This window comes from Delphinapterus leucas, chromosome 9 (genome assembly GCF_059928025.1).
Source record: "Delphinapterus leucas isolate spDelLeu-1000000601 "Yukka" chromosome 9, BTC_Dleu_Yukka2, whole genome shotgun sequence".
Classification (NCBI taxonomy): Eukaryota; Metazoa; Chordata; class Mammalia; order Artiodactyla; family Monodontidae; genus Delphinapterus; species Delphinapterus leucas.
Window position 1 is genome coordinate 46,433,939 of NC_143137.1, and position 24,577 is coordinate 46,458,515.

A 24,577-nucleotide genomic window follows, 5' to 3' on the forward strand; every position below is an offset into this window, starting at 1 on the left:
AGCATCCATATGCACAATAACACCACCACCAACAAACACGTCCACGGTTCTTATTCCCTGCTAAGCACTTGGCATGTATTATTAATTCATTTAGTCTTCGCATCAACATGGTGAAGTAGATAGTATTTTAACAGAGAACAAAACCAAGGCACAGAAAGTTTAAGTAATTTGCCCACACAATTTCCAAAAAAGACACACACTTCCTGAGTCTGGCTCAGAAGTCTTAACCACTATGCCTCTAAAAGAAGGGCCACACCAGTCATGCAAAGGCTGCTGTAGAAATCAAAATGTGAGAAGGCCATCAGGGCTGCCCCAGCCATCTCTGCCATAACCGCAGCCTCAGAGGCAACACGGTACAAGGGACAGAATGCAGGTCAAAGAGTCCAAAGACCACCAGCTGGGCGACTCTGAGCAAAGATTTAACTTCTCTGTGCCTCAGATTCTTCCTCTATGAATCGGAGATAAGTACGGCAAGCAGACGCTGCCGGTGCCCTGCACGTATCCGCTCAGCCTATCCCAGAGGCTGACTTCACAGTTCCCACACGCGCTAACTGCTTGTTGGTCTCTGCCAGAGGAGCTCCCCAGATGGGAATGCTCGCCCCTGCAGGGCTGCTGGAAGTACTGAAAGGAACAAGAGCCCGTAGATAAATCCCCAGCCCCTTGCCCCTCAGTGGCTCAACTCCAGGCAGGCTCCCCGGTGCCCACCTGCAGGAAGCAGCCTGGTTTCCTGCATATTCTTCACGGCTTTCTTCCCTCCACTCTCTTGCTTCCTCACTCCCTTGCCAGAGCCTCTGGGAATCACCTCCCAAATAAACTACTTTAGGCCCAAACATTTGTCTCCAGTCTACTTTTTTTTTTTTTTTGCGGTACGCAGGCCTCTCACTGTTGTGGCCTCTCCCATTGCAGAGCTCAGGCTCCAGACGCGCAGGCTCAGCGGCCATGGCTCACGGGCCCAGCAGCTCCCCGGCATGTGGGATCTTCCCGGACTGGGGCACGAACCCACATCCCCTGCATTGGCAGGTGGACTCTCAACCACTGCGCCACCAGCGAAGCCCTCCAGTCTACTTTGAGGGAAATCCCAAATTAGACAATGATCTGATCCATCTCAACGAGGGTGTGGAAAGGTCAAATGCGACTCCAGGGGAAGGTGTTTGTTCAATTGTCAAGCTGTTTTGAGTAATAATACACAGGCACTATTTTAATTACTGTGGAAAAGTGTCCATGCCAACAAGTGACTTTGAATGTACTCCCTCTTTTTATCCAGGTTTGTCCTCCCAACATGAAACTCAGCCATCATCACGGGTCTGTGGCAGAAACCCCAAATATGGGGTAGTGGGCAACTATATTTGGCAACAAAGAGAACCAGAGGTTTGGTGAAATGCATTGATTCCTGAAGTAAAGAAGGTAAGGGGCCTGTCACCTGGAAGATGACAATACACAAAAAGTTACAGTGGGTCCGGGTGGAGGCTGAGGGTTAGTGCTCTGGACATCCAAGCACAGAGTTAGGGAATTGGGTGCTTGGGCGATTCTTGCTGGTCTCGGTTTTCCTGGGGTCCGGGCCTTAAAGTAACACATTCCAGAATGATGTGTCCTAATACAGCTGCCGTATGTCCATTCATTTCGCCTAAGAGCAAAGCCAAGGGTACATGTGCTTTTGTGTGAGTTTACAGTTTTCATCTGGAATCTCACTGGTTCCTTGTATTCTCCCTAGGAGGCTGGTGAGGTGTGGTCATGTCCCTTTTTCTCCCCCTACCTGACCTCCCTCCATCTTGCACCCGAGAATCCAGTCTTTAAAGAGCATGTTTAAACCTTTAGAAGAGCTTTTCTCTTAAGGCGTTACCTAGCAACAATTAAAATAAAACAAAGCAAAAGCAAAATGACATAAAATTAACAGTGGACCCACCTCTCTCCCCTATAGGACTGTCCCAACTGTGCGGCCTGAGAGGTGAAGGGCAGAGAAGTCCAAGGTTACACAGAGGGCATGGGTGAGGCAGATGTGCAGGAAGCTCAGCTCCTGGGGCTCCTGCTTGGAGCCACCTAACCTGCAAGGGCATGTGGCTGGTCCTGCCCACAGACTGCACCCCTATGTGCCAAAGTGCAGCAGGAAGGAACACCGCTGATCTTCGCAAAGTTTACTGAGCTTTCCAGGTCAATCATTTGACCGCTGCTCTTATCCAAGCCAAACAGACCAAGTGTGGCCCTGTTACTAGCGGAAAACCTATGTGCCTTGAACACAAAACTGTATTATTTATGTTAACATAAGTCAGTGGAGGGAGGCTGTGGTCTTGAATGGCCCTGGTGAGGAGAAACAGCCATGGCTTTTTCCAGATGAGGGCCAGGAATAGCTGTATCAATGAAATAATCTGGTCAAAAAAAGGAGGGTGCTGGCCTAAAGGGATGGACCCAAGAAGGGAAAGAGGGGCTGCAGTGTGAGTTTGCATATGCTGAGAAATTACTGGAATTAGGGCAAAGGGAAATTGCCCATCTCTGTCTCTCCATCCCCTTTCTTAGTATCCTCGGGAGGCAGCCTTTCCTGGCACAGAAACTGAAGGCTCCTTGATCAAATCCCACTAAGGTGGATGGAACTGACAAGGCAGGGCCTGGCGTAGCTGGATGTGACCAGGGAGGGTTTAGTGTACTCCTGGAGAGAAGAGTGTGACACCCAGGGAGCCTGTGCTCTATCCCGGGGTGCAAGGGACAGGGGAGGGGCTGCCATGAACAGAGCTGCATACTTGTCTGTGTCAGGCACTGGGCTGATGTTTTCAAAGTATCATGTCAATTAATTACTTTATCATCCCATAGAGTATTATTACTTCCATGTCACAGGTGAGGAAACAGGTCTAAAAGGATTTGGCCAGGTTCCAGTACCCACTATGCTTGGATCCAGGTCCATCTGACACAGAAGCCTGTAGCTCTCCCTCACCAGCTCAGGTGTCCTCCCACTGCTCAGGGGTGGCACAGGTGTGCCCACTGGGCACAGTCCTCTCTGCCCCCCTGGAATCACCATTATTATTGGTGGTGACTCTCCACTTTTCCCCACTCTAGGTCTCTGCAGTGATTCTCAAGGTGGGGAAGCAGGGTGACATGCTCCCCAGGGTCCGTCCAAATCTCCGTGGTGGCCTTTGCAGAAGTGAGCAAAGATAGGCCATATTTCTAGTGAGCCTTCTCCTTTAGCAACTGGCTTCCTTTTTTCAAAAAATCCTTTCTATTGGATATAACAGTGTGCTTTCAGTGAGCATTTTTTAGCAATAGCCGTGAATTAATGGCAAAAAACGGCAACTCATTTACCAGCCCTCAGTTGTGTTTGCACAAGGAGCCCCTGAGCTACAGGACCGGGTAGTACTGGGCCCTTTTGCCCTGTGTGCTGAGTCTCCAGCCTCCAGGGGCGGCTGTATTCCTTTGCTGTCATAGATCTGAGCCTCAGCATTATTGTACATTTTTTTTCTTCTAGTCAAACCAATAATATCTTCCAGAAAATCTGACAGTCTGCAATGCCAAAAGGGCTAAAAAAAATTTGTATTTCACAGTTGCGAGGTTTAAAAAAGTCCCTGGGTGTCTATGATCTGACCTCCTGAGAACAGCTGTTCACCTGCTCAGGAACCCACAAGGGTTTGTTTTGTTTTTGTTTTCTGTTTTAAGCCGTAACACACTTTCCAAGCTATCTCCACGGCCAAAGGTGTTGCCTCAGAGTGGGTTTTAAAGGTCGTTTCCCCTCACCATCCTCAGCAATCCTTCAGCAAACAACCACAAGAGGCATTTAGTTAGAGAGGAAAGAATGCTGAAGGTGAAAATTTTTCCATATCTGGGTGACCTTGGTGTTGAGAAGAGTTGCCGGCTGGGAAAGTTTTGCTTCAATAATTCCCACCATGTCCTCTGTGCTTTGTCTGAGGAGAAAACACCAGCTAGTGGGAGGTGTCCTTGTACCCAGGCAGAGGACAGTACATGCAACAGTTTCACAAACGATTGTTAGTTATCTGGTGTTCGCACTGGGTCTCAAGGTTTATTTAAATAAAAAATAGCAAGGGAGATTGTGACCGCCAGCTTCACAGTTTCCCTGACACTCCGATTCAAAGTCACCTGCAGCAATTCTAAGTCTTAGGAGGAAAAAAAAAATCCATAAATCCACTCAGTGATTAGAGATGACACCTCTGCTGGTAGTGGCGCAAAAAACCTTAACATTAATCCCTAGAAAACCAGGAGCCGGATTATGTGGGGGAAGGAGGCAATATAGATAATTTTAAGCAGACATTCTATGCCTACATAGGGCTTAATTTTTTTAAATTAAAAAGCATGTACTATTTGGTCTCAAACTCCATTTGAATCAGTGAAAGCATGCTACATAATTCCCTCCTTGGTTCTGTTAAATCATCTTTATTTTGCATATTTTGAGGTTGTTGATGTCCACTAACATTTTTTATTATGTAACATTAACATAGACAAAAGTTGAGTAGTATAATCAATCCTCATATACCATCATCCAGCTTCAACAATTAGCCACTCACAGCCAATCTTGTTCTCTTTACCCTGATCTGCTTTTCCCCTCCAAATCCCTGCTTATTAAAAAACAGATATGTGGGCTTCCCTGGTGGCGCAGTGGTTGAGAGTCCACCTGCCGATGCAGGGGACACGGGTTCATGCCCTGGTCCGGGAAGATCCCACATGCCGCGGAGCGGCTGGGCCCGTGAGCCATGGCCGCTGAGCCTGCGCGTCCGGAGCCTGTGCTCCGCAACGGGAGAGGCCGCAACAGTGAGAGGCCCGCGAACCGCAAAAAAAAAACAACAACCAAATAAAACAGATATGCAACATTGTATGATATCAAAGAAAAGAGCTCTTAAAAATGTAGCAATATTATTAAATAAAATTAACTATAATTTCTTCATATCAACCAATATCCCATCAGTGTTCAAATTCACCTGGTCTAACAGTAAGGTTTTAAATGAAAGTTTGGACCAGGTAGAGAAAGACCAAGCCATAGCATTTGAATCTCAGCATCCCTGAGCTTCCCCAAAGCCCAAAGAACATCTTTCTTTGCTTTAGATAGGGGCTCAGAGCCAGGTGATCTAGAATTCTTGCACGAGCATCACCATTAAATGGTTCTGATGAACCTAGGGGCAGGACAGGAATAAAGACGCAGATGTAGAGAATGGACTTGAGGACACGGGGAGGGTGAAGTGAGAGAGTAGCATGGACATATATACACTACCAAATGTAAAATAAATAGCTAGTGGGAAGCAGCTGCATAGCACAGGGAGATCAGCTCCGTGCTTTGTGACCACCTAGAGAGGTGGGATAGGGAGGGTGGGAGGGAGACGCAAGAGGGAGGGGATATGGGGATATATGTTTACACATAGCTGATTCACTTTGTTATACAGCAGAAACTAACACAACATTGTAAAGCAATTATACTCCAATAAAGATACTAAAAAAAACACAAAAAACTTCCAGGCAAACGTGTACCCCTTCCCTAGGCAGCCTCTTGGCCTGATACTGCCAAAGCTGCTTGTAAAATGACAAACCAAACAGCAGCTGAGAAAACAGAGCCTCCTCTAAATGTTTAAAATATTTGAATCAGGCTGCCATTTCACTGGAGCGGATCCTAAAGGACACCTGTGGATCGCCATGTACTTCTCCATCACAGCTGCGATCCCACTGCTGAGGGCTCATTACTCCCATCTGTGGTTGACTCCACGTACCTCCCACTGGTACCCCATGGACTCAGGCCACTCAACTCAGGGCGAGCCAGTGAGAGGAGAAAAGGCAAACCACCCAGCTGTTCAGATCATACTACAGGAGCAGGTACTGGCACCCTGGACTTGGAAGCCCTGAAGCCTAGAAGTGATAACTTCTGCCCTCCTATTTGGGGACTATTTTCAGACTGCTGGCCTGACTCCCCACTTTGAAAAACTCGGGCTCCCAGACTTAATCTTGACTTCTGGTGTCTGACCTCCTGTAGCACTGACTGCAGGAGTTTTTGCCCTCAACTTAGTCCCATATCTGGTTACTTGCCCGGTTGTTTTCTGGTCCCTGGGATAAGAGTAGCTGCCGTTGACTAAGCAGACACTTGGTAAACAGCTGCTTCTCTCGTTATCTTACTAGATTCTCACAACAACCCCATGATTCGTGCATTCAACACATACACGGCGAATGCCTACTACATGCAGGCACTGCTCAGGTGTTGAGGATACACTGAGCAAAACAGACAAAACTCCCTCCCTTCCTGGAACTTCCACACTAGGGCAGAGCCCTAGGAGGCGGTGGTTATTATTCCCATTTGCAGATGGGGAAACTGCGGCTCAGGGTTGCTAGGTAATTTGCTTGACACCATAGAGCTAATAAACGGCACAGCAGGGATTCAGTTTCCGGTCTGTTGGACTTTAAAGCCCACATGCCTTTGTTTTTGTTTTTGAACACACCACACCGCATCATTACGTGATCCCTACTGAAACCGACGGCCTGGTACACTGAGTGCTGAACAGATGGTGACATAGGAACAGACATGCTTTTCACCTTTGTGTTTTAAATACTTTATGTGGTACAGGTGGAATCCTGCTTTCACCAGCGCGAAAACACATTCACACTCCCCCACTGTGAACAGACCTTATTCAAATGGGAATCTATTGTTATCATGTACAAGGCGGGTACACTCTGTTGCTTTCCCTGGGTTTTTAAAAAAATGTCTTTATGTAAAGCCAAGGTACAAAGTCTATTAGTCTATTCTCTTAGAAACAATAACGAATTGGAAAGGGGAGGATTGTACCAAAGGACATTTTATGACTTTAGAAATAAAGCCCAGGTGTTAACTTGTGCTATCCCTGAATGTGTTACTTCTGATCTAATATTCTCAGCAAAATGTGAACGTGTTAATGGTGTTCTGACAGGACACAACATAGAATGTGTCTGGCTTTCAGGGCTTAGACAGGTGGAAGATGTAAAGTAGTGGTTGGTTAGTTCACAGTGGGTTTGCTTTGTGAATTACAACATCTTCACTAAACTCACTAGTTCAGGAAATCATGCTAGGTACTGGGTGCCTACTACGTGCCTAGTACTGACCTTGGCACAGAATCCCTGTCTTGGAGTAACTCACTAATTGTTCACTGACCCCAAGATCCTCTCATCCCTCGACTCCTCTGTTTAGGAGAGAACCCAAAGCATTAGCAAGACCTAGTGCCCGATGCTCAGAGAAGTAAGCTTAGGAAGATGAAAGGTGGCTAATTCAGAGGACAGGAGGGCTCTTTAAAGGTAAGACTTCAAGGGTCCCGTATGCAGGAAATACATAATGAAGAAGCAATGCAAGGGACAGTGTTCTGGTCGGAATAATCAACTATACTTTCAGCACTTTCTTGACTGAGCCCAGTCTTCCCTGGATTCAGGTTCTAAACTCTTCAGAGGCAGAGACTGGGTAATTGCGTGCAGCAAAAGCTCAGTAAATTAGCATTATGGTTTGGTCAAATTTAAGGACACAGTCTGCAGTCATTGAGCTCAGAGGCACTCATTGTCTCCACTGTGTGCCCTGCACCGTTAGCAGAGAGCCTGTTTTCTTGAGTCCATAAAGAGCCCAGCTGTAAACTAAAGACAAGACAAAACTGAGGGTTTTTTGGCATTGTACCTGCTTCTTTAATGCTGACTCTCTGCTTTTAAACCATGGGTTTTATTCAGAGGGTGTCTTGCAAGATGTTTTTTTTCTATTAAAAAAGGAGAAAAAACCAATAAGCAAGTGAGGGGAAATGGTGGAACCATAAAGAAAAGGAAAGAAAAAAAAAAGAAAGGAGCAATCTTAGGAGGAGGCTTGGGGATACAGGAAGGAATCTGGGAGCTCTGTCCTAGGTGTGAGAAAGGGAAACCATTGATCTCCTGGCTCTTAGATTCAAGGGGTAGGGGTAATCCCCGAGAAGGTCTACAGCAAAGGGCAGCTGGTTTAGTGGTTCGGAACAGGGACTCTGGAGCCATTCTGCCAGCATGCAAACCATGGCTCTGCCAGTTACTAGCTGTGTGATCCAGTGTAAGTCACTTCCCCTCCGTGCTGCAGTTAACTCATCCACGAGAATAACAACAGTACCTGCTTCAAAAGGTTACTGTGAGGATTAATTCAATTATGCGCTAAGCACCTTAGGACAACACAAAGCATACAGTAAGCACTACATAAGTGTTTGATGCTGTGGTCATCAGCGCTGCTTATTCCAGCTGTATATATATTTGGAAGCAGTAGAACACAGAGCAGTGAGGCTCTCAGAGAGCCTGGGGAGGAATCCAGCCTCCACCACTTACTGGCTGTATGACACTGGGCACCTTAGTAACCTCTCTGTGCCTCCGTTTCCTCATCTGTAAAAGGGCACTATCATCCCACCTCACTGGATTGCTGTAAGTATGAATTTAGATAATCCTCGTTAAGCGCCTGGCACAGTACCTGGTATACAATAGCTGTTCAGTAGATGCCTGTTATTATTATTGTAGATCATTATTATATGATGATCTACAATGATTAATGATTAAATGATTATTCATTCCTTTTTCTTTCTTAAAACCTTTTCTTCTATTTATAAAAGTAATAAATGCTCCATGTAGATATTTGAGAAAATGTGGAATCATACAAACAAGAAAACAGAAATCACACATACGGCCCCCAGATAACCAGCAATGTTATCATTGTATGTGTACTATTTCCTTACTGTCTTGATCTGAGAGCACACAAACGAGCAGTACACAGAGTTTTGTTTTACAGAGTTGGGACCACATTATCCATACGTAGCCTGCTTTTTCCACTTCATGTTACCTGTCTTTTCATTAAGCATCTTAGGAAACATGACTTTTTCTAGCTGCCAATACCCCACTGCAAGGATATGCTCGTGCTCCCAAGATCCCAGCACCCCTCATCCCTCACTTGCAGCTTTCTCGAGCGGGTCAGGGCTGGATATCTGATTGCCAGCAACAACCCGATGTTGGTAATTTTTTCTCTTTTATGGCAAGAAAGGAAAGAGCAGTCTGGGGGAAGGGGTACATAGCCCCAAAGAGCCCAGTCTCCAAATCAACGTGGCCCTCCTCAGTATAACCGTGCATGTATGAAAAGACAACCCTGGGTAGGGGAAGTGGTTCACTGGCAGTTTTTCTAGGAATTGTTAGTTACACTGTAATTGTAAAAGATTTCAAAGGCAAAGAGCCAGCAGATTCCAGAGTAAAATTAAGCTCCAGATAGTAACTGCGGCTACCGAGATGGCTGAGGCTTTCAAGGGCTGCCCTTTGGCCTCCTGGCCCATGGCAGCTTCCTGCCATATCCCTCGGCTCAGACGCTGTGTGAACGGCTTAGGCTCCTGGGCTCCTATGAAATTTGATAAAGGCCTTTAACAAGCGCTCGCAGGCTTTTCTTGCCAAGTTCCAGGCGTTCTGAGTGCACAATTGCTGCCCCTAGCACACCACTGCAAGCTTCCCCTTTTTTTCCTGCCATCCCTCCTACCTGACAGCTGTGAAAAAGAAACACATTTAAATATCGTGCTGAATGGCCCTGTGGAAGTATGAGTGGCAGGTCCTGACACACCTCTCTTGCAAACCAAGTAAATCTGCTGCAGACTGCCTCGTTTTTTCACTGAAGCCCTGTTACTGCTTGCAGGTACAAACCGGCAGAGGAGAAAGGGAGGATCTCGTTCTTAAAATTACTTGAAGACAAACGTGCACTTTTGCAAACTGTTTTAAGCAAGGACCAAATGTCAACTTAATACTCTCCTAATAGCTTGGCCTAATGCAAAAGGCTTTTCCTTGTCCCAGTGGCCACTGTCAACCCTGGGTAAACGTCCCCAATCCCTCATTAGTGACACTAATCAAAGCACCAGAATGTCAGGAGAATCGAAGTGAGTGACAGTATTTAAGATTTTTTAAGCCTCTCATTCTTCTAAATGCACCAGTCAACATGCAAATTACCGTTTCCAGAATATAGGGTAATAGGGAATTCTACTGAGCCCCCTTTCACCTACGGCCCCCTACCCCTGCCTTTTTTTTTTTTTAACCACAGCAAACGCAAAGCTCCAAAAGATGCTCTTATGGGGCTTCAGATACCACTTCATTTTCCACATTTCTTTCACAGATTGACATGTTTTTTATACCACATGAGCTCCTGCATCCTAGAGATGGTGGGAAAACCTCCCCATGTAAGCCTCAGCTGGTATTTCCTGACACTGGGAAGTCTACCTCACCCATGAATCATGCAATCGTTACACTGCAAGGAGAAAAATCATCTCACTGAGTTTCCTGAATGCAAACAAAGACTCTGGCAAAGAGTAACGAGGGAACAGAACAGTGAGGGGCCACAATATGCTTCTCATTGTAATTTCCCTCCAGCACTTTATTAAATGTTACCCCTGGAACAGGCAGGCAGAGGAGTACCTGGATCCATGGTGTCTCTCTACTTAGAGTTTTGCTTATCATGGAAAATAAATGATTATCAAGCCAGTTTTCCTTTTGCTTTTAAATAATAAGACACAGGCCTCCCCTAGGAGTACTGTTGCCTCCTTGGGATATTTAAGCTTGAACAGCAACATTAAAAAATAATGCTATAAAACTTTACAAATCTTCTTTTAGGCTTTGCCTAGGCAACCCAACTCCAAAGTGTTTATCATCTGGTCAGAGACCCATATAGTCCCTTCCTCTTTTGTAGACAATGTTACACAATTGGGGCAAAAAAGAAGAGAAATCACAGGCCCTCAAGGAGTTCCTTCTCACGTCTTGGACACTACCAAGGGGCCAAAGAAGATTTGAAAACAAAAGCTCAGTAAAAATTTTGCTGCGTTTCAAAAATCAAATCCATTGTATTTTCTTTAGATTTTTTTAAAAAGTTACATCGTGTAACCAAAGCAACAATAATTTCATTATAAGTGGACCAATGTACCATGTGGGCAATTTTTATATGGTTTCTGGATTTCAAAGGGATGAGACAAAGGAGTAGTGCTCAAAAGACAGGGAAATAGGGGCAAGAAAAGAAGGGAAACTAGATGACGAGGGCTGTCTGGCTTTCACTCAGAGCCTGCTTCAGAACTTCAGCAAGGCCCATCAGCCCTTTTCTTGGTTCCAAAGGATGCACATCAGGGAGAGAAGGAGACAAGGAATGGGAGGGGCAGGAAGGGGAAAGGTGAGATGTTAGGAGGGAAAAATCAAAAAACTTTTGGCCTTGGTCTAATCCCCAGATCTTCCAGAGCTAAGGTGAAGCGTGATCAGACATATCACACAAAATGCCCCCTCCTTGCAAAGATTACACATAATAAAATCTGCCATGCTGGTCCATAAGCGTAGATGTTTAAAGTTCTGAACACTGCTTATGAACAGTTTAACTCCATTTCCTAATGCTGTTTACACAGATATTCATTCAGTCATGCATGCATCCATCCATTCATTCAATGAGTAGCTATTGTGAGCCAGGCACTAGGGACAGAAGACCACAAAACAGAAAATGTGGACCCCAGTCAAATAAAAACTAACTGAAAAACTGATAACTGCTATGAAGGAGGGGTTTAAAAGTATGTTATGAATGCCAGTGTGGGGTGTGAGGAAATGATGCTTCAAGGAAGGGGCATCTGGGCTGAGCTGAGCAGAAAGAGCTTTCCAAGCAGAAGGAACAGACATGCTAAAGTCCTGAAGTAGAACACATGGGGAGAGGGGCACCATATGAGGTCTGAGAGGTAGGCAGGGGCCGGGTCATGCAAGTGGAGCAGCCCACAGTTAAGAGGGGGATGGGAAGCCCTTGAAAAGTGATGGGGAAGGGGACATGATCTGATGCAAGTGTACCAAGATCACTGGCTGCTGGTGACAAAAGGAAGGCTGAATGAAGCCAGCTATCCTGTAGGACACGTTGGCAAAACTTCTTCCGTAAAGGGCCAGATAGTAAGTATTTTAGGCCTTGTGGGCCAAGAGGCAAAATCATGGATGTTCTGTAAGTATGATATAGCAAAAAAGAAAACAAATTTCCACAAAATTTTTATTGATGAAATTCAAAACAAAATAATAATAATTGAATATAATTTTTAAAACACAGGTCAACTAGTGAGATGAAAAGAATTCTTCTTTGGGGGGAGACAAGTTGTTTAATTGGTGCTCTGTCACTGTAACATAAAAGCAGCCAGAGACAATATGCAAATGAATAAGCATTGCTGTCGTCCAATAAACTTTGTTTATGGACTAAAATTTGAATTTCATATATTTTTCATATGCACAAAATATTATTTTTCTTTTGATTGTTTTCAATCACTTGAAAATGTAAAAACCATTCTTAGCTCGAGGGCTGTACCAAAACTGGACCGTGGGCTCTGCTCTAGTTTGCCAACCTCTGTCGTAGAAGGTCCCACATTCTGGATGTGCCTAGTTGCTTGCTCAAAGAACACTAATTTTTGGCAGGTCACTGCAGGGTGATGCTATGTATTTCTTGTTGCATCACAGCAAAAGGCTGTGTAAAGGTCATTCTATGACAGGCGACACTTTGGTCCCTGGTAAAGGTACATTTTCCCCTTTGTAATTAGAAGTAATCTGTGGCTGACACTTGGGATCCTGTGAACATCCTGTTCTCCAAAACATTTCCCTAAGTTGTTTTAGGTTTCATGAATGATCCTTGCCTGAATCAATTATTATACTGGGAGTTACAAAATAATTTTGATATGATTTTCAGTGCTACCTAGAATACTGTTTTGTGGATTACATTATCATTTTTTATTGAATCTTCTGGTTTTAAATATTTAGATTGTTTCCTTTCTTTTTTTTTTTTGGTTGCTATCACAATAATGCTCTCACTAATAATCTATAGCTAAATATTTCTGTACACTATGATGAGTTACTGAAAGGAAATTACTTGAAGTGAAACTAGGTCATTGAGTACAACCACTTTTTAAGGGGACTTAATCCATATTAACAAATTGTGTTTTAGGGGATTATACCAGTATTTGCTCCTATTAAGAGGTATAAGTGCCTGGTATAATAAATGACTATATAGGTCACCTGGAAAATAAGTGTTAGAACCAAAAGAACCTAAAGCCCATCCACCATGCCACAGACTTCTTAAATCAAATCATCCAACCTTGTGTACGGTGGGGGTGGGTAAATGGGAAGGGGGCAATGGATGTGCCTGTAGCAGTAAATAAATAAATCAACCACTAAAAAAAATGTTATAAGTGCCTGGTTCCTAACACTCCAGGCAACATTTAAAAAGTACCACCACCAAACTGATAGATGAAAATGATTTCTCATTATTTTAATTTGTGTTTATTCAATTATAGTGAGGTTGAAACATTTGTATTTCTTCTGCCTGGTCATATCTTGGGCCCATTTTCTACTCATCCTTTCCATATTGATCCCTAAGATCTCTTTATATGCTCAGGTTGTTCATTCTTTGCCTATAATATGCACTGTAAATATTTTTCCCAGATTGTAGAAAAATGTGTCTTAAAAAAATATTAAAGGACTTCCCTGGTGGCGCAGTTGTTAAGAATCCGCCTGCCAAGGCAGGGGACATGGGTTCAAGCCCTGGTCCAGGAAGATCCCACGTGTTGCGGAGCAACTAAACCCCACGAGCCACAACTACTGAGCCCATGTGCCACAACTACTGAAGCCCACATGCCTAGAGCCCATGCTCCGCAACAAAGAGAAGCCACCGCAATGAGAAGCCCGCGCACCACAACGAAGAGTAGCCCTCGCTCGCCACAACCAGAGAAAGCCCGCACGCAGCAATGAAGACCCAACGCAGCCAAAAATAAATAAATGAATAAATTTATAAAAAAGAATAAATTAAAATTTACATGGTTATTTTCCTCCTAAATTGATGAGTTCCTCCATGAGATAGGTAGCAAAAAAAAAAAAAAAAATTTAGGAATGGGAGAGGGAATGCAAGAATTATCCAAATGCAGAATTATTTTTGTTTATTATGAACTTAAGCATATTAAAAGAAAAAGACTCCCTAATGAAATTTAAAATTTTATTATCAGCATTCAAAATTCTTTTCTGGTCTTTCCTATTTATTACATATATAGCTGATTTCATGATGCACAAAACGTGCATTGTTTTTAATTCATCATTCCATATCTACTTTCCATTACCAGCACAGTTATAAATGTAATTTTTAATTAACACTTTAACATAATGCAATTTTTAATTAACAGCATGACAGTACAGTTCATTTAGTTCTCATAAACCGTTTAAGATCTAATTTTTCTCTAGAATAAATAGCGTTGCTGTGCACATACTGTACAAATTCTTTTTTGGTTCCTTTAGGGTTAAATTCTTAAGTCAGTCTCAAAAATAAAACTACTTGATTACCAGGGGAAAAAGTGATATATTCAGGCTTATTGTTTTTTGTCAGAGAACACTCCGGAAAGACTCATTCAACATTTGTTGAGTCCCAGGTATGTCACCAGCAATGTTTAAAAGAGTTTATTTCCCCAAGTCTCCAACAATATGGGTTTTGATAAGTTTATTTATTCTGGCTAAGTTTATGGGCATACTGTGGTACTGGGAGTTACTCTAAGTTGTGCTTCTTCAGGCCCAGCAAGTCTGTGTGAGACCCACATTATAGTTTCATGTATGCTTCTTTCACTTATAAACTGTTCATCTCCATGCCTTCTTTGTGTCAAATTCGGCAGTGGAAATTCAGTACTGATTCCTATTCTTTCTATATATTGGCCAGAGAGCTTTCAGGTGGAACTCACATCACGTGCTTTCCTTCCACTCTCTTCAAGGGCAAGGGCCAAGTTTCAGGAAGGTGTATGCCCCAGCGCTTCAGAAACGGTCAGTGTGCCACGTTAATGTCATGGAGGTGACATATGACCTCAAGCATACCCTCGTTCTCACCAAGGCTGGTGACCGTGCAGCAGGGCCTCAGACCCTCCTTTCATAACCTATACTCCCGCGGTCATGTCATCCATGCATCTGTGGAGAGGTGTGCACCCTAGCGGCAGGATAGCGGGTAAGGCTCTATTCCTGGCCCCAAGTGTCAGTGGTGTTAAGGGTGAGAAGCCCTGTCCTAAAACAAAATAACCACTCTCTGGGCCTCTCCTAAGCCCAAACCAAACTATTAAACCAAGAGAGACAATGCAAAGCGAAATAGACTGAATTCAGTCTTGTGTAGATAGGGAGATTTCATTTAGAGATTTATATTTTGTTGTGCATTTCATATGACACTCCTCTTACTTGGTCCCAGAACCTGGCAACTGAAGCCCAAGCTACTGTTAGCACCATCCAGATCACACACTGGAACTTGACTCTGAGCACACGCCTCCTTGGCTATGCACTTCAGCGTGGCCTCCCCTCTGAGGTTTCCCGTGAGATGGAAGAGTCGATTAGGGAGACTCTGGGAAGCCTGTATCGAGCAGCAGGAATTAGAAGAGAAATCACGTAGACGACGCTGAGGTAGAGGGTAGGAGCTGCCACAGAACGGGAAGGGAAATACCTGGCCAGGCTGGTTTGGCATTAGACCCTGGAGCCGTAGAGCCAGCTACCAAAGATGCCACCTGCCATAGCGGAGCTGGGTGGTGGCTGATTCTGAACATTTAAAACCTGCTCAAGTGTATTCAAGTAAACCAGACTGAAAAAGAAAAACCCAGGTCTTACCGGGGGCGCTGATGGGGGGGGAGGCGGAGGCAGAGGTGGCAGTGGCGGTGGCAGTGGCATATGTCACAGTGTGGGTGTTTCTTTCTTAGGAATGGTCCCAGGAGAATGGTCTCTGCTCTGGAAAGGAGAAAAGGGTGAGTTTAAACTTGGATGTCTTTATTCACGCACAGGTAATACACGTCATGCAGGCATGCAAATGTTATAGGTAGTTTCATTCCTTCACTTCCCCGCTCATTCATTCATTCTTTCTTCTTTCAATAAATACTGAGTGCCCACTGTGAGGCAGGCATTGTGTCAAGTGCTGGAGACTGAAAGAAATAGCTAGATTTTAGAAAGAATTAGGTGACAAAATGGATAAAATTTAGCTATTTATGTCTCAGTATAAACAGAGCATATTAATAAATAGCAACACTTCACTCCATAATGAGTACTGCAAATAACAGATTCTACCTCTTTAAGCATTAAACTTTTATCATTTTGGATGCAATTTAAAAATATTCTGCACATACCCCCATTTTCCTAAGCAGAGCAAATGGAATGAAATTTAACCTTTTCTGAATGTGGCAGGCTCAGCGGTTACTCATGTTGCCAGCCTCCAGCCAGGCTTATACGGGCATTAGCTATCTTCCTGCTTCCTTCTCTGCTGTCACTCTTAACTTTGCCTGCTGTTTGTCTGTTGTTGTTTCTATACAGTCGTCTGCGCGGGGTCATGACACTTCTCAGCAAAGACTTTATATCTGGTATTTGCTACACGGAGGGCTTTGGGGCATGCTTCTGCAAAAATGGTTATGTCCCAAAGAGTTAATATTGTAGGATGTCTGATCTCCAGATAAATATGGCATTGCTCTGTAGAGTGTGTGTTTGCATGCATAGGTTTGAATATGGATTTGTGTTTTCAAATCTATATCAAGACACACTGTAAAGACTTAAAACCTATACTGCAGAAAATCCCCAACAGTTTACAAAAATGAGGAAAACCTAGAGAATCTAAAAACAATTTAAGCAGAAACAGAAATAAACCTCAGTCTTAGGCAAGGGTAATTTTGTGTTCTTTCTGTCCTTCTAGTCACTGGAAAGCTCGAGCAAGTCCTGTACCTCTGTTTCTTCAATGCTAAAATCCTACCTGCTTTGTATTATTCAATTTTTTCTTTAACTGTACGAAAGGCCTTTACTGTTTGCCACAGGAGGTGGAAGAGGAGGGGATATGACAGCTCTGGCTCCTGGGGCAGCTCCATAGACTCAGTTGCTGCCCTCCTGTATTATTCTGTGTTAATATTCTTTTTTCCTAGAGGCAAAAAGCAATTATGTAACGTGGTACTTTATTCTTAACACAGTCCACTGGATTTTGTTTGCTTAATATATACTAGTTTTCTTTACCTTTTAAAATAGTGGCTATATGTGGCAGGCTAATCACATTAATTTCCACAACAATCCTCTAAGGTCGGTAGTTTATTCCCAACTTTATAAGTAGGGAAAATGACATTCTGAGACACTAAGTAGTTTACCCAAAGTCATAAACAGCTGGTAACTGGTAGACCTGGAATTGGAACCCAGCCAGGCTTATCAGGCTCTCACGTCCAGGCTCTTTTCAACGTGATTTTTTTTTTTTAATTATGGTAAAATATACATAACATAAAATTTATCATTTTAACAATTTTAAAGTATGCAATTCAGTGGTATCAAGTACAGTCATCACCACTATCCATTCCCAGAACTTTTTTTTATCATTCCAAACAGAAACTCTGTACCCATTAAACAATAATTCCCCATTCCTACTCCCTCCAAACCCTGGTAACCCCTGCTCTACTTTCTGTTACTGTGAATTTGCTTATTCTAGGTACTTTAAATAAGTGGAATCATACAATATTTGTCCTTTAGTATCTGACTTATTACTCTTAACATAATGTCTTCAAAGTTTATTCATGTTGTAGCATGTACCAGAATTTCATTCCTCATTACTCAATTATATGTATATGCTACATTTTGTTTATCCATTCATCTGTCGATGGACACTTGGGTTGTTTCTACCTTTTGGGTATCTTGACTAATGCTACTATGAACACTGGTGTACAAATATCTCTTCAAGAACTTGCTTTCAATTCGTTTGGACATATACCTAGGAATGGAATTGCTGGATCACACAGTACTGGCCTGTTTTAGAATCCCCTAAAATGGTACAGACATTTTGAATGGTATAAAATATATGTATAAGTTCAATTCTGGGGAGAAAGAGTCCATGATAGTTTTCTTAAGAGTTCCAAAGAGGTGCATGAGCTGATCATTATAGAAGACCACAATTGTCCTATAAAGTATTCTCCTGAAAGAAGGGGCTTGATAATTACTATGTCACTGCCTCTTTCCTTGATAGTAAAACTAGGACAGAAAGACTGAAAAAAAAAATACTCATCAGAGTCCACAGCATAAAACTATAGTAGAATTGGGCAGAGATCCCAGAGGACAGTAAATACTTCTTCCAGGGAGCATCAATATCATTTTATTACATAATCTAATACACACAGTAACATAGGGTCAGACAAAGTTGGCATTTTACTGGCTGAATGCTAAAGCAAGTTGGATGTGAGACCACAAATTACTTGAAACAAATATAAATGATCAGTTGTTTGTATTTTAACACTTTCTTTCATAGAAGGTGTTGGGTATATTCTTTACATGATCCTTAATTCAGTGGCAAAATAATTTCAGTCAAAAATTTACAGGAGGGAATAAAGTGTTGGCTGAAGTATTAACAGAACAAGAGAAAATATGGTCTCATTATATAAGGATTTTATCTTTTAACTAAGACACATGAGAGCAGACAGACTTGCTTCCCTTGGTGCAGAATGGTAATGGGTTCAGAAGAGTAACTTACAAAACTTAAATGTCTCTTACCTAAGGGTTTTTCCATTTATCCAAAGAAAAATGACTGTAGGAAGTAATTTTAAGGAGAATTGTGGCACAACTATTCATGTAACCCCTCAGCACACAGATTATATTTTCCAGCCTCCTTTACAGTTAGGTGTGACCATGTGACTAAGCTCTGGCCAACAGAATGAAGACAGAAGTGACGTGCTCTGTCTCCAGGCTGGCCCATAAAGACTTTCCATCCACTACTTTTCTGTCTTCCTCCATCCACTGGCTGGAAGCAAAGGTTCTACTGTGGGCAGAGCCATGGATGTAATGAGTCTGGGTCCCTGACTCTCCATTTTAAGGCCATCTGCCAAACACCTGATTAGACTTAACGTTCATGAAAAATAAACTTCTGTGTTAAGCCATGGAGAGTTTGGAGTTAATTTGTTAGAGCCACTAATATTTAACCAACCTAATATGGAACTAAATTGAATAGAACTGATTCTCCTTTTCTTTTTTCAAATTTTTAAAAAATTTTATTGGAGTATAGTTGATTTACAATGTTGTGTTAGTTTCAGATGTACAGCAAATGAATCAGTTATACAAATACATATATCCACTCTTTTTTAGATTCTTTTCCCATATAGGCCATTACAGAGTATTGAGTAAAGTTCCCTGTGCTATTAGGTAGGTCCTTATTAGTTATCTATTTTATATATAGTAGTGTGTATATGTCAATCCCAATCTTCCAATTTATCCCTCCCCCCCTTACCCCCTGGTAACCATAAGTCTAGAGCTGATTTTCATTATTCATGGTAGCTAAGTTCTTTACAGTTGCCATGAACACCGACTTAGCAAATACCTGCACCATTGCTCCTAGGAGAGACAAAGGGTTAGGCCCATGTGAGCCTCTGGTCACCAGATTTTTGCCAGCTGATTAATATATAACTTTGTTTTATATATTAGTGTTTCTGATTAAAGATACTATGTTTAATAGATTGTTGATTCATTCATATTATAACTCATGCCTGAACAAAGCTTATCTAACATATATATTTTCTCCATAAGGCAAAGCACAGCCTTCCTGTGTTCAAGAACACTGGGCAGCACTACAGCACTATACCTGGGGGGGGGGCACAGAAGCGAAATCACCAACAATAAGCACAATAATTTGAAAAACATGGCACTAAATAGAATATGAAACGGACACTTGTTTACAGTGTGAGAGCTGGAAGGAGAAGGCAGAGTGCTGCTCGTTCAGCCTCAGCTGGGAACGTGTGCATGACGCGACTCGAGCTTTCCCCCCCGTGCATGTCTGTGAATAACCATGAAGTCACCTCCGACTACTGACTTTGGGGTTACAAATAAAGTTTAGAGGGTAGGTGATTAGCAAACTGTGGAATCCATGAATAACGGGGATTGACGGTATAACTTTTGAACCCCCTAAGTACTTATAATATACTGTTTTATTTAATCCTCTCAACAACTCGATGGTAGATGCTGACATTTCCATAGTAGAGATAAACCAAATTTTGTCTCAGAGAGGTTATGTAGTTTCTGCTAAGTTTCAGCAGGAGTACCAGAGCTGCATAAAAGCCCTGGCCTTTCTGATCCAAAACCTCATTTCTTTGTTTTACTAACTTGGTATAATTCACATCATATTACTTATCTACTTCCATTTTGCAAAGTATTTTAGAGACCCTCGAGTGAAAAGGACCTCCTACAGGTAAGTATCGATATAATTCTTCCATGTGCTCCCCCTAACCTCAGCATCCTTTGCTCTCCATCTAGTTTTATCCTTACAAATCTGAGAGTGACCATGTGCCACTGGGCTTCTGTCTTGCTGAAATCTCAGGAATGATTTTTCAAACTCCAGGATGAAAGCATATTTTTATACTTAGTACTTGATGGCTGTGAAGGCTTTTTCTTGACAGATACAGTAATTAAGCAATTATCTAGAGAAGTATTTGTTAAAATCTGACAGTTAAGAATGCAGGGCTCCAGGAAGTCACAGGCTGTACCCATGAGCTCTTTGATGCTTTGTGCTCTCCCGTACATTTAAAAATGTCATTTTGCTCTGCAGTGTATTAAAAAATGCTTAGGATAAAAAAAGCCAGATTCTCAAAGGCTTTTATATTTTCTCCCAACTCATGAAATAACTCTGAAAACCAGCATCGAGATGCAGGTTTTCAAACACCATTAGAGGGGAGGGTGGCAAGATACTCAAACACCATTAGAGGGGAGGGTGGCAAGAGGAACAGAACTAACACTGTTTCCACGTGAGACCCCGAATGTGGGGGACAGTGCTGGTCTCACAGTCAGACTTGGGTTCTACTTCTGCCGCTGCTTTTCCCCAGCTGTGTGGCCTTAGTCTAGTTACTTAACCTAAGTGAGTCTCACTTTCTTTATTTGTAAAACCGCTACCATGCTTAACTCTTAGTTTGTTATCAGAATTAAAACAAAGACTGTAGATGAAGAACGTAATACAGGTCCTGACACAAAGCAGACACTTAATTGAAGCTATATTTATCATCATCATACCATCATCCTCTCCACTGCCACAAGTAACTATAAGAAAAGGTGGGGCTTCCCTGGTGGCGCAGTGGTTGAGAGTCCGCCTGCCGATGCAGGGGACATGGGTTCGTGCCCCGGTCTGGGAAGATCCCACGTGCCACGGCGCGGCTGGGCCCGTGAGCCATGGCCGCTGAGCCTGCGTGTCCGGAGCCTGTGCTCCGCAACGGGAGAGGCCACAGCAGTGACAGGCCCGCGTACCGCAAAAAAAACCCCAAAAAAACAAACAGTTAAATATGCTGAGCTTTGTGAGTTATTTCAGAGAGAAATAACTCATGGTCAACAATTTTACACACTAGTTGCTCTTGTCATCATCACTTTTCTCCCCTAAGTATAGTTTGTCAGATCACAGCTGTTCACAAACAGAAAATGTGCCTATTTTTAAAACATAAGCTACTATTTGACAAAAGCATCTTTTGCTGGTTCTAAAAATACATTTGAATAGGAATCTGAAAATAAGCTTCTCTGGGCACTCATAACTCTTTATGGTCTTGTTTTTGTTGTTGTTTTGTTTTGTTTTTACACCTTTATTGGAGTATAATTGCTTTACAATGGTGTGTTAGTTTCTACTTTATAACAAAGTGAATCAGTTATACATATACATATGTTCCCATATCTCTGCCCTCTTGCATCTCCCTCCCTCCCACCCTCCCTAACTCACCCCTCTAGGTGGTCACAAAGCACCGAGCTGATCTCCCTGTGCTATGCAGCTGCTTCCCACTAGCTATCTATTTTACGTTTGGTAGTGTATACATGTCCATGCCACTCTCTCACTTTGTCACAGCTTACCCTTCCCCCTCCCCATATCCTCAAGTCCATTCTCTAGTAGGTCTGTGTCTTTATTCCCGTCTTACCACTAGGTTCTTCATGACATTTTTGTTTTTTTTTCTTAGATTCCATATATATGTGTTAGCATACGTTATTTGTCTTTCTCTTTCTGACTTACTTCACTCTGTATGACACTGTCCTACTGAGTCCCTTGTTTCTTTGCCTATGAAGTCAGGAAAAGAGAAGAGAGATTTCTCACCTCTGCACTGATGCGGGCAAATGAACCCCGTGAGGCGGTCCATTTCTCACGCTGTGGTTTCAGCAGGGTCCTGCCACTCTACCAATCAGTCATTTATTTATCAAAGGTGCCCTGCAGCCAGGAAGTCACAACCCAAGAGCCCATGAGCACATAAGGCACACATCAAAATGTTCTCGAAAAACATGTGGTAAAGTTGCCAAAGCTATAAGTAAAACAATAAAGGAATTTTTTAAAAACCTTCTTTCCAGGTTATGGTGAAAATGATGTACGAGTGGTCACCTTCTCTTGTCACTTCCTCATTGTTTCAGAGCAAATTCTCTGGGCACAGTCCTCTCCTGGGACTTCCCACCTGTAAGCTCTCACGCCCACCCCCCCACCAACCACCTCGTTAAGTGAAGACCATCCTCTTATTGGCCAAATGGAAGTTGCTGCTCTCACTCTCCTCAATGGTACAAAATTCCTGGAATATTTAGCTTTTTGGGGTAGGTGGGGCATGTCGATCTGAGTAAGCAAGGAAGCAGGGGATAAGGCAGGGGGAAATAAAAAGCACAGGATAAAAAAGTCTTTGAACATTTGTGTTCTAGATTATAGTACGGTAAGTTAGCCCTGATACAGCCCTTGCAATGTGTCAGGCACTATCCTTAGAACTTTTCATATATGAACGTATTTAAGCCCCACAATATCCCAATCAGATAGATACTATTATCGCCATTCTTCAGATGAGGAAACCAAGGCCCACTGAGGTTAAGAAACTTGCCCAAAGTCACACAGTGAATTACTGGAGGAGCAGGCATTCAAACGCGGGGTGTCTGGCTCCAGAGTCCATGCTCTTAAGCACCATGTTAACTTAAGTCACTTGTAAACATTCAACTTTTTACAGTTTTTGTCACATCCACACACCACCTGAACTTACTTTAAAATTGTTTATTTTGCGAAAGAAACTTTAAATTATTACCATAAATGGAAAACCAATATTATTTGCCATAAGTAGATGGTAATAATAAAAATCAACTTAACAATTATTAAAATAAAATGTTCATCTAGGTGCCATCTAAACTCATTTCAGGTTTCCATAGTGATACTTAAACCTTGGTGCTTTGGGGAACAGTGATCTAGAGCAGTGTTTCCCCAATTTTAATGGAGGATGAATCACCCAAGGGGTCCTATTAAAATGCAGGTTCTGATTCAGTAGCTCTAGGGTGGGGCCTGAGATCCTGCATTTCCAACAAGCTCCTGGGCGAGGCCAACACTGTTGGTCTGAATCCATACCTTGAGTACCTCTAGAACGTGGAAGCTTGTAAGAAAGGCACAGTCTCCACCCCAGACCTACTGAATCAGAATCTTTGGGAGTCTCTTGTCAGCAAGTGATTTTTGTGCCCACTGAAGTTTGAAAAGCCCTGCTCTAGAACAACCAGGATGATGAAATGCCCTGCCCCATACAGTCGGAAGTTGTGTCCTCTACTGAGAAGGTTCTTTTTTCTGTAGATCCGTTTAATTTCAGTAGTCTGGGTCCATGAAAATGGCACACTGTACTTAGGACTGGAATTGACACACAAGGGAAACAGAAACTGAGCTGAGTGCCCATGAGCTGAGTGCCCATTCACCTCTCCCACAGGTGACATGAAGGGTTTCCCACACCTGAGATACACCAGCCTTGACAGCAGCTCCTGAAGTTGAATCTGCTCAGGCCTGACCAGATATGATAATTAATTATCTGCTGAAATGCTTAAAGGATTTATGAAGATTGTCCATGTGTGTTCTAAAACCAAGATACACTTTAACCACAATCTAATACGGAAGCCACTAAGTCACACCTACAATAAGCTCAGAAATTGGTTTCCTTTTATAAGACTCCTATTGAAATGCAAATTTTCCCCAGATCATTGAATTCATTATAATATTTGAACAGTATTAGGTGAAAAGATATAAATAGTGATATTGATAATATTTATCATTGACGCAAGCATTTTAATTATGGACTTCCCTGGTTGTCCCGTGGTAAAGAATGCACCTTACAATGCAGGGGACGCGGGTTCAATCCCTGGTCAGGGAACTAAGATCCCACATGCTGTGGGGGAGCTAAGCCAGCGCACCACAACTACTGAGTTCACGCGCCTCAACTAGAGAGCCCACGTGCCCTGGAACGTGTGTGCCACAACTAAAGAGAAGCCCATGCAATGCAACGAAAGATCCCTCATGCCACAACAAAGATCCTGCATGCTGCAACTAAGACCCAACGCAGCCAAAAGTAAATAAAAATAAAATAAATTATGGCTAAATGCCATAAAAATCGTTGTGTGTGTGTTTCCCAAGAGTTAAAGGAGAAAATATTGATTTCCTGTCTTTTTTTTTCTGCCTTTGAATTAGCTAAAAGAAGAACGAGGCTTATTAAAAAGATATGATTAAAAAAAAAAGACATGATGGGGGACCTCCCTGGCAGTCCAGTGGTTAAGACTCCGCCTTCCAATGTAGTGGGTGTGGGTTCCATCCCTGGTCAGGGAGCTAAGATACCACATGCCTCACGGCCAAAAAACCAAAGCATAAAACAGAAGCAATATTGTG

At 42.8% G+C, this 24,577-nt stretch overlaps 1 protein-coding gene across 1 annotated transcript in view; it reads right to left on the reverse strand.

Annotated features, from left to right (window-relative positions):
* Window positions 1-24,577, reverse strand: part of WIPF3 (WAS/WASL interacting protein family member 3) — a 90,581-nt gene that overhangs the window by 51,088 nt on the left and 14,916 nt on the right. Inside the window, exon 2 of the mRNA XM_022584272.3 lies at window positions 15,571-15,687. Coding sequence (XP_022439980.2) covers window positions 15,571-15,630 — 60 coding nt within the window. The 5' untranslated portion in view covers window positions 15,631-15,687. The remainder of the gene's footprint in view (window positions 1-15,570; window positions 15,688-24,577) is intronic.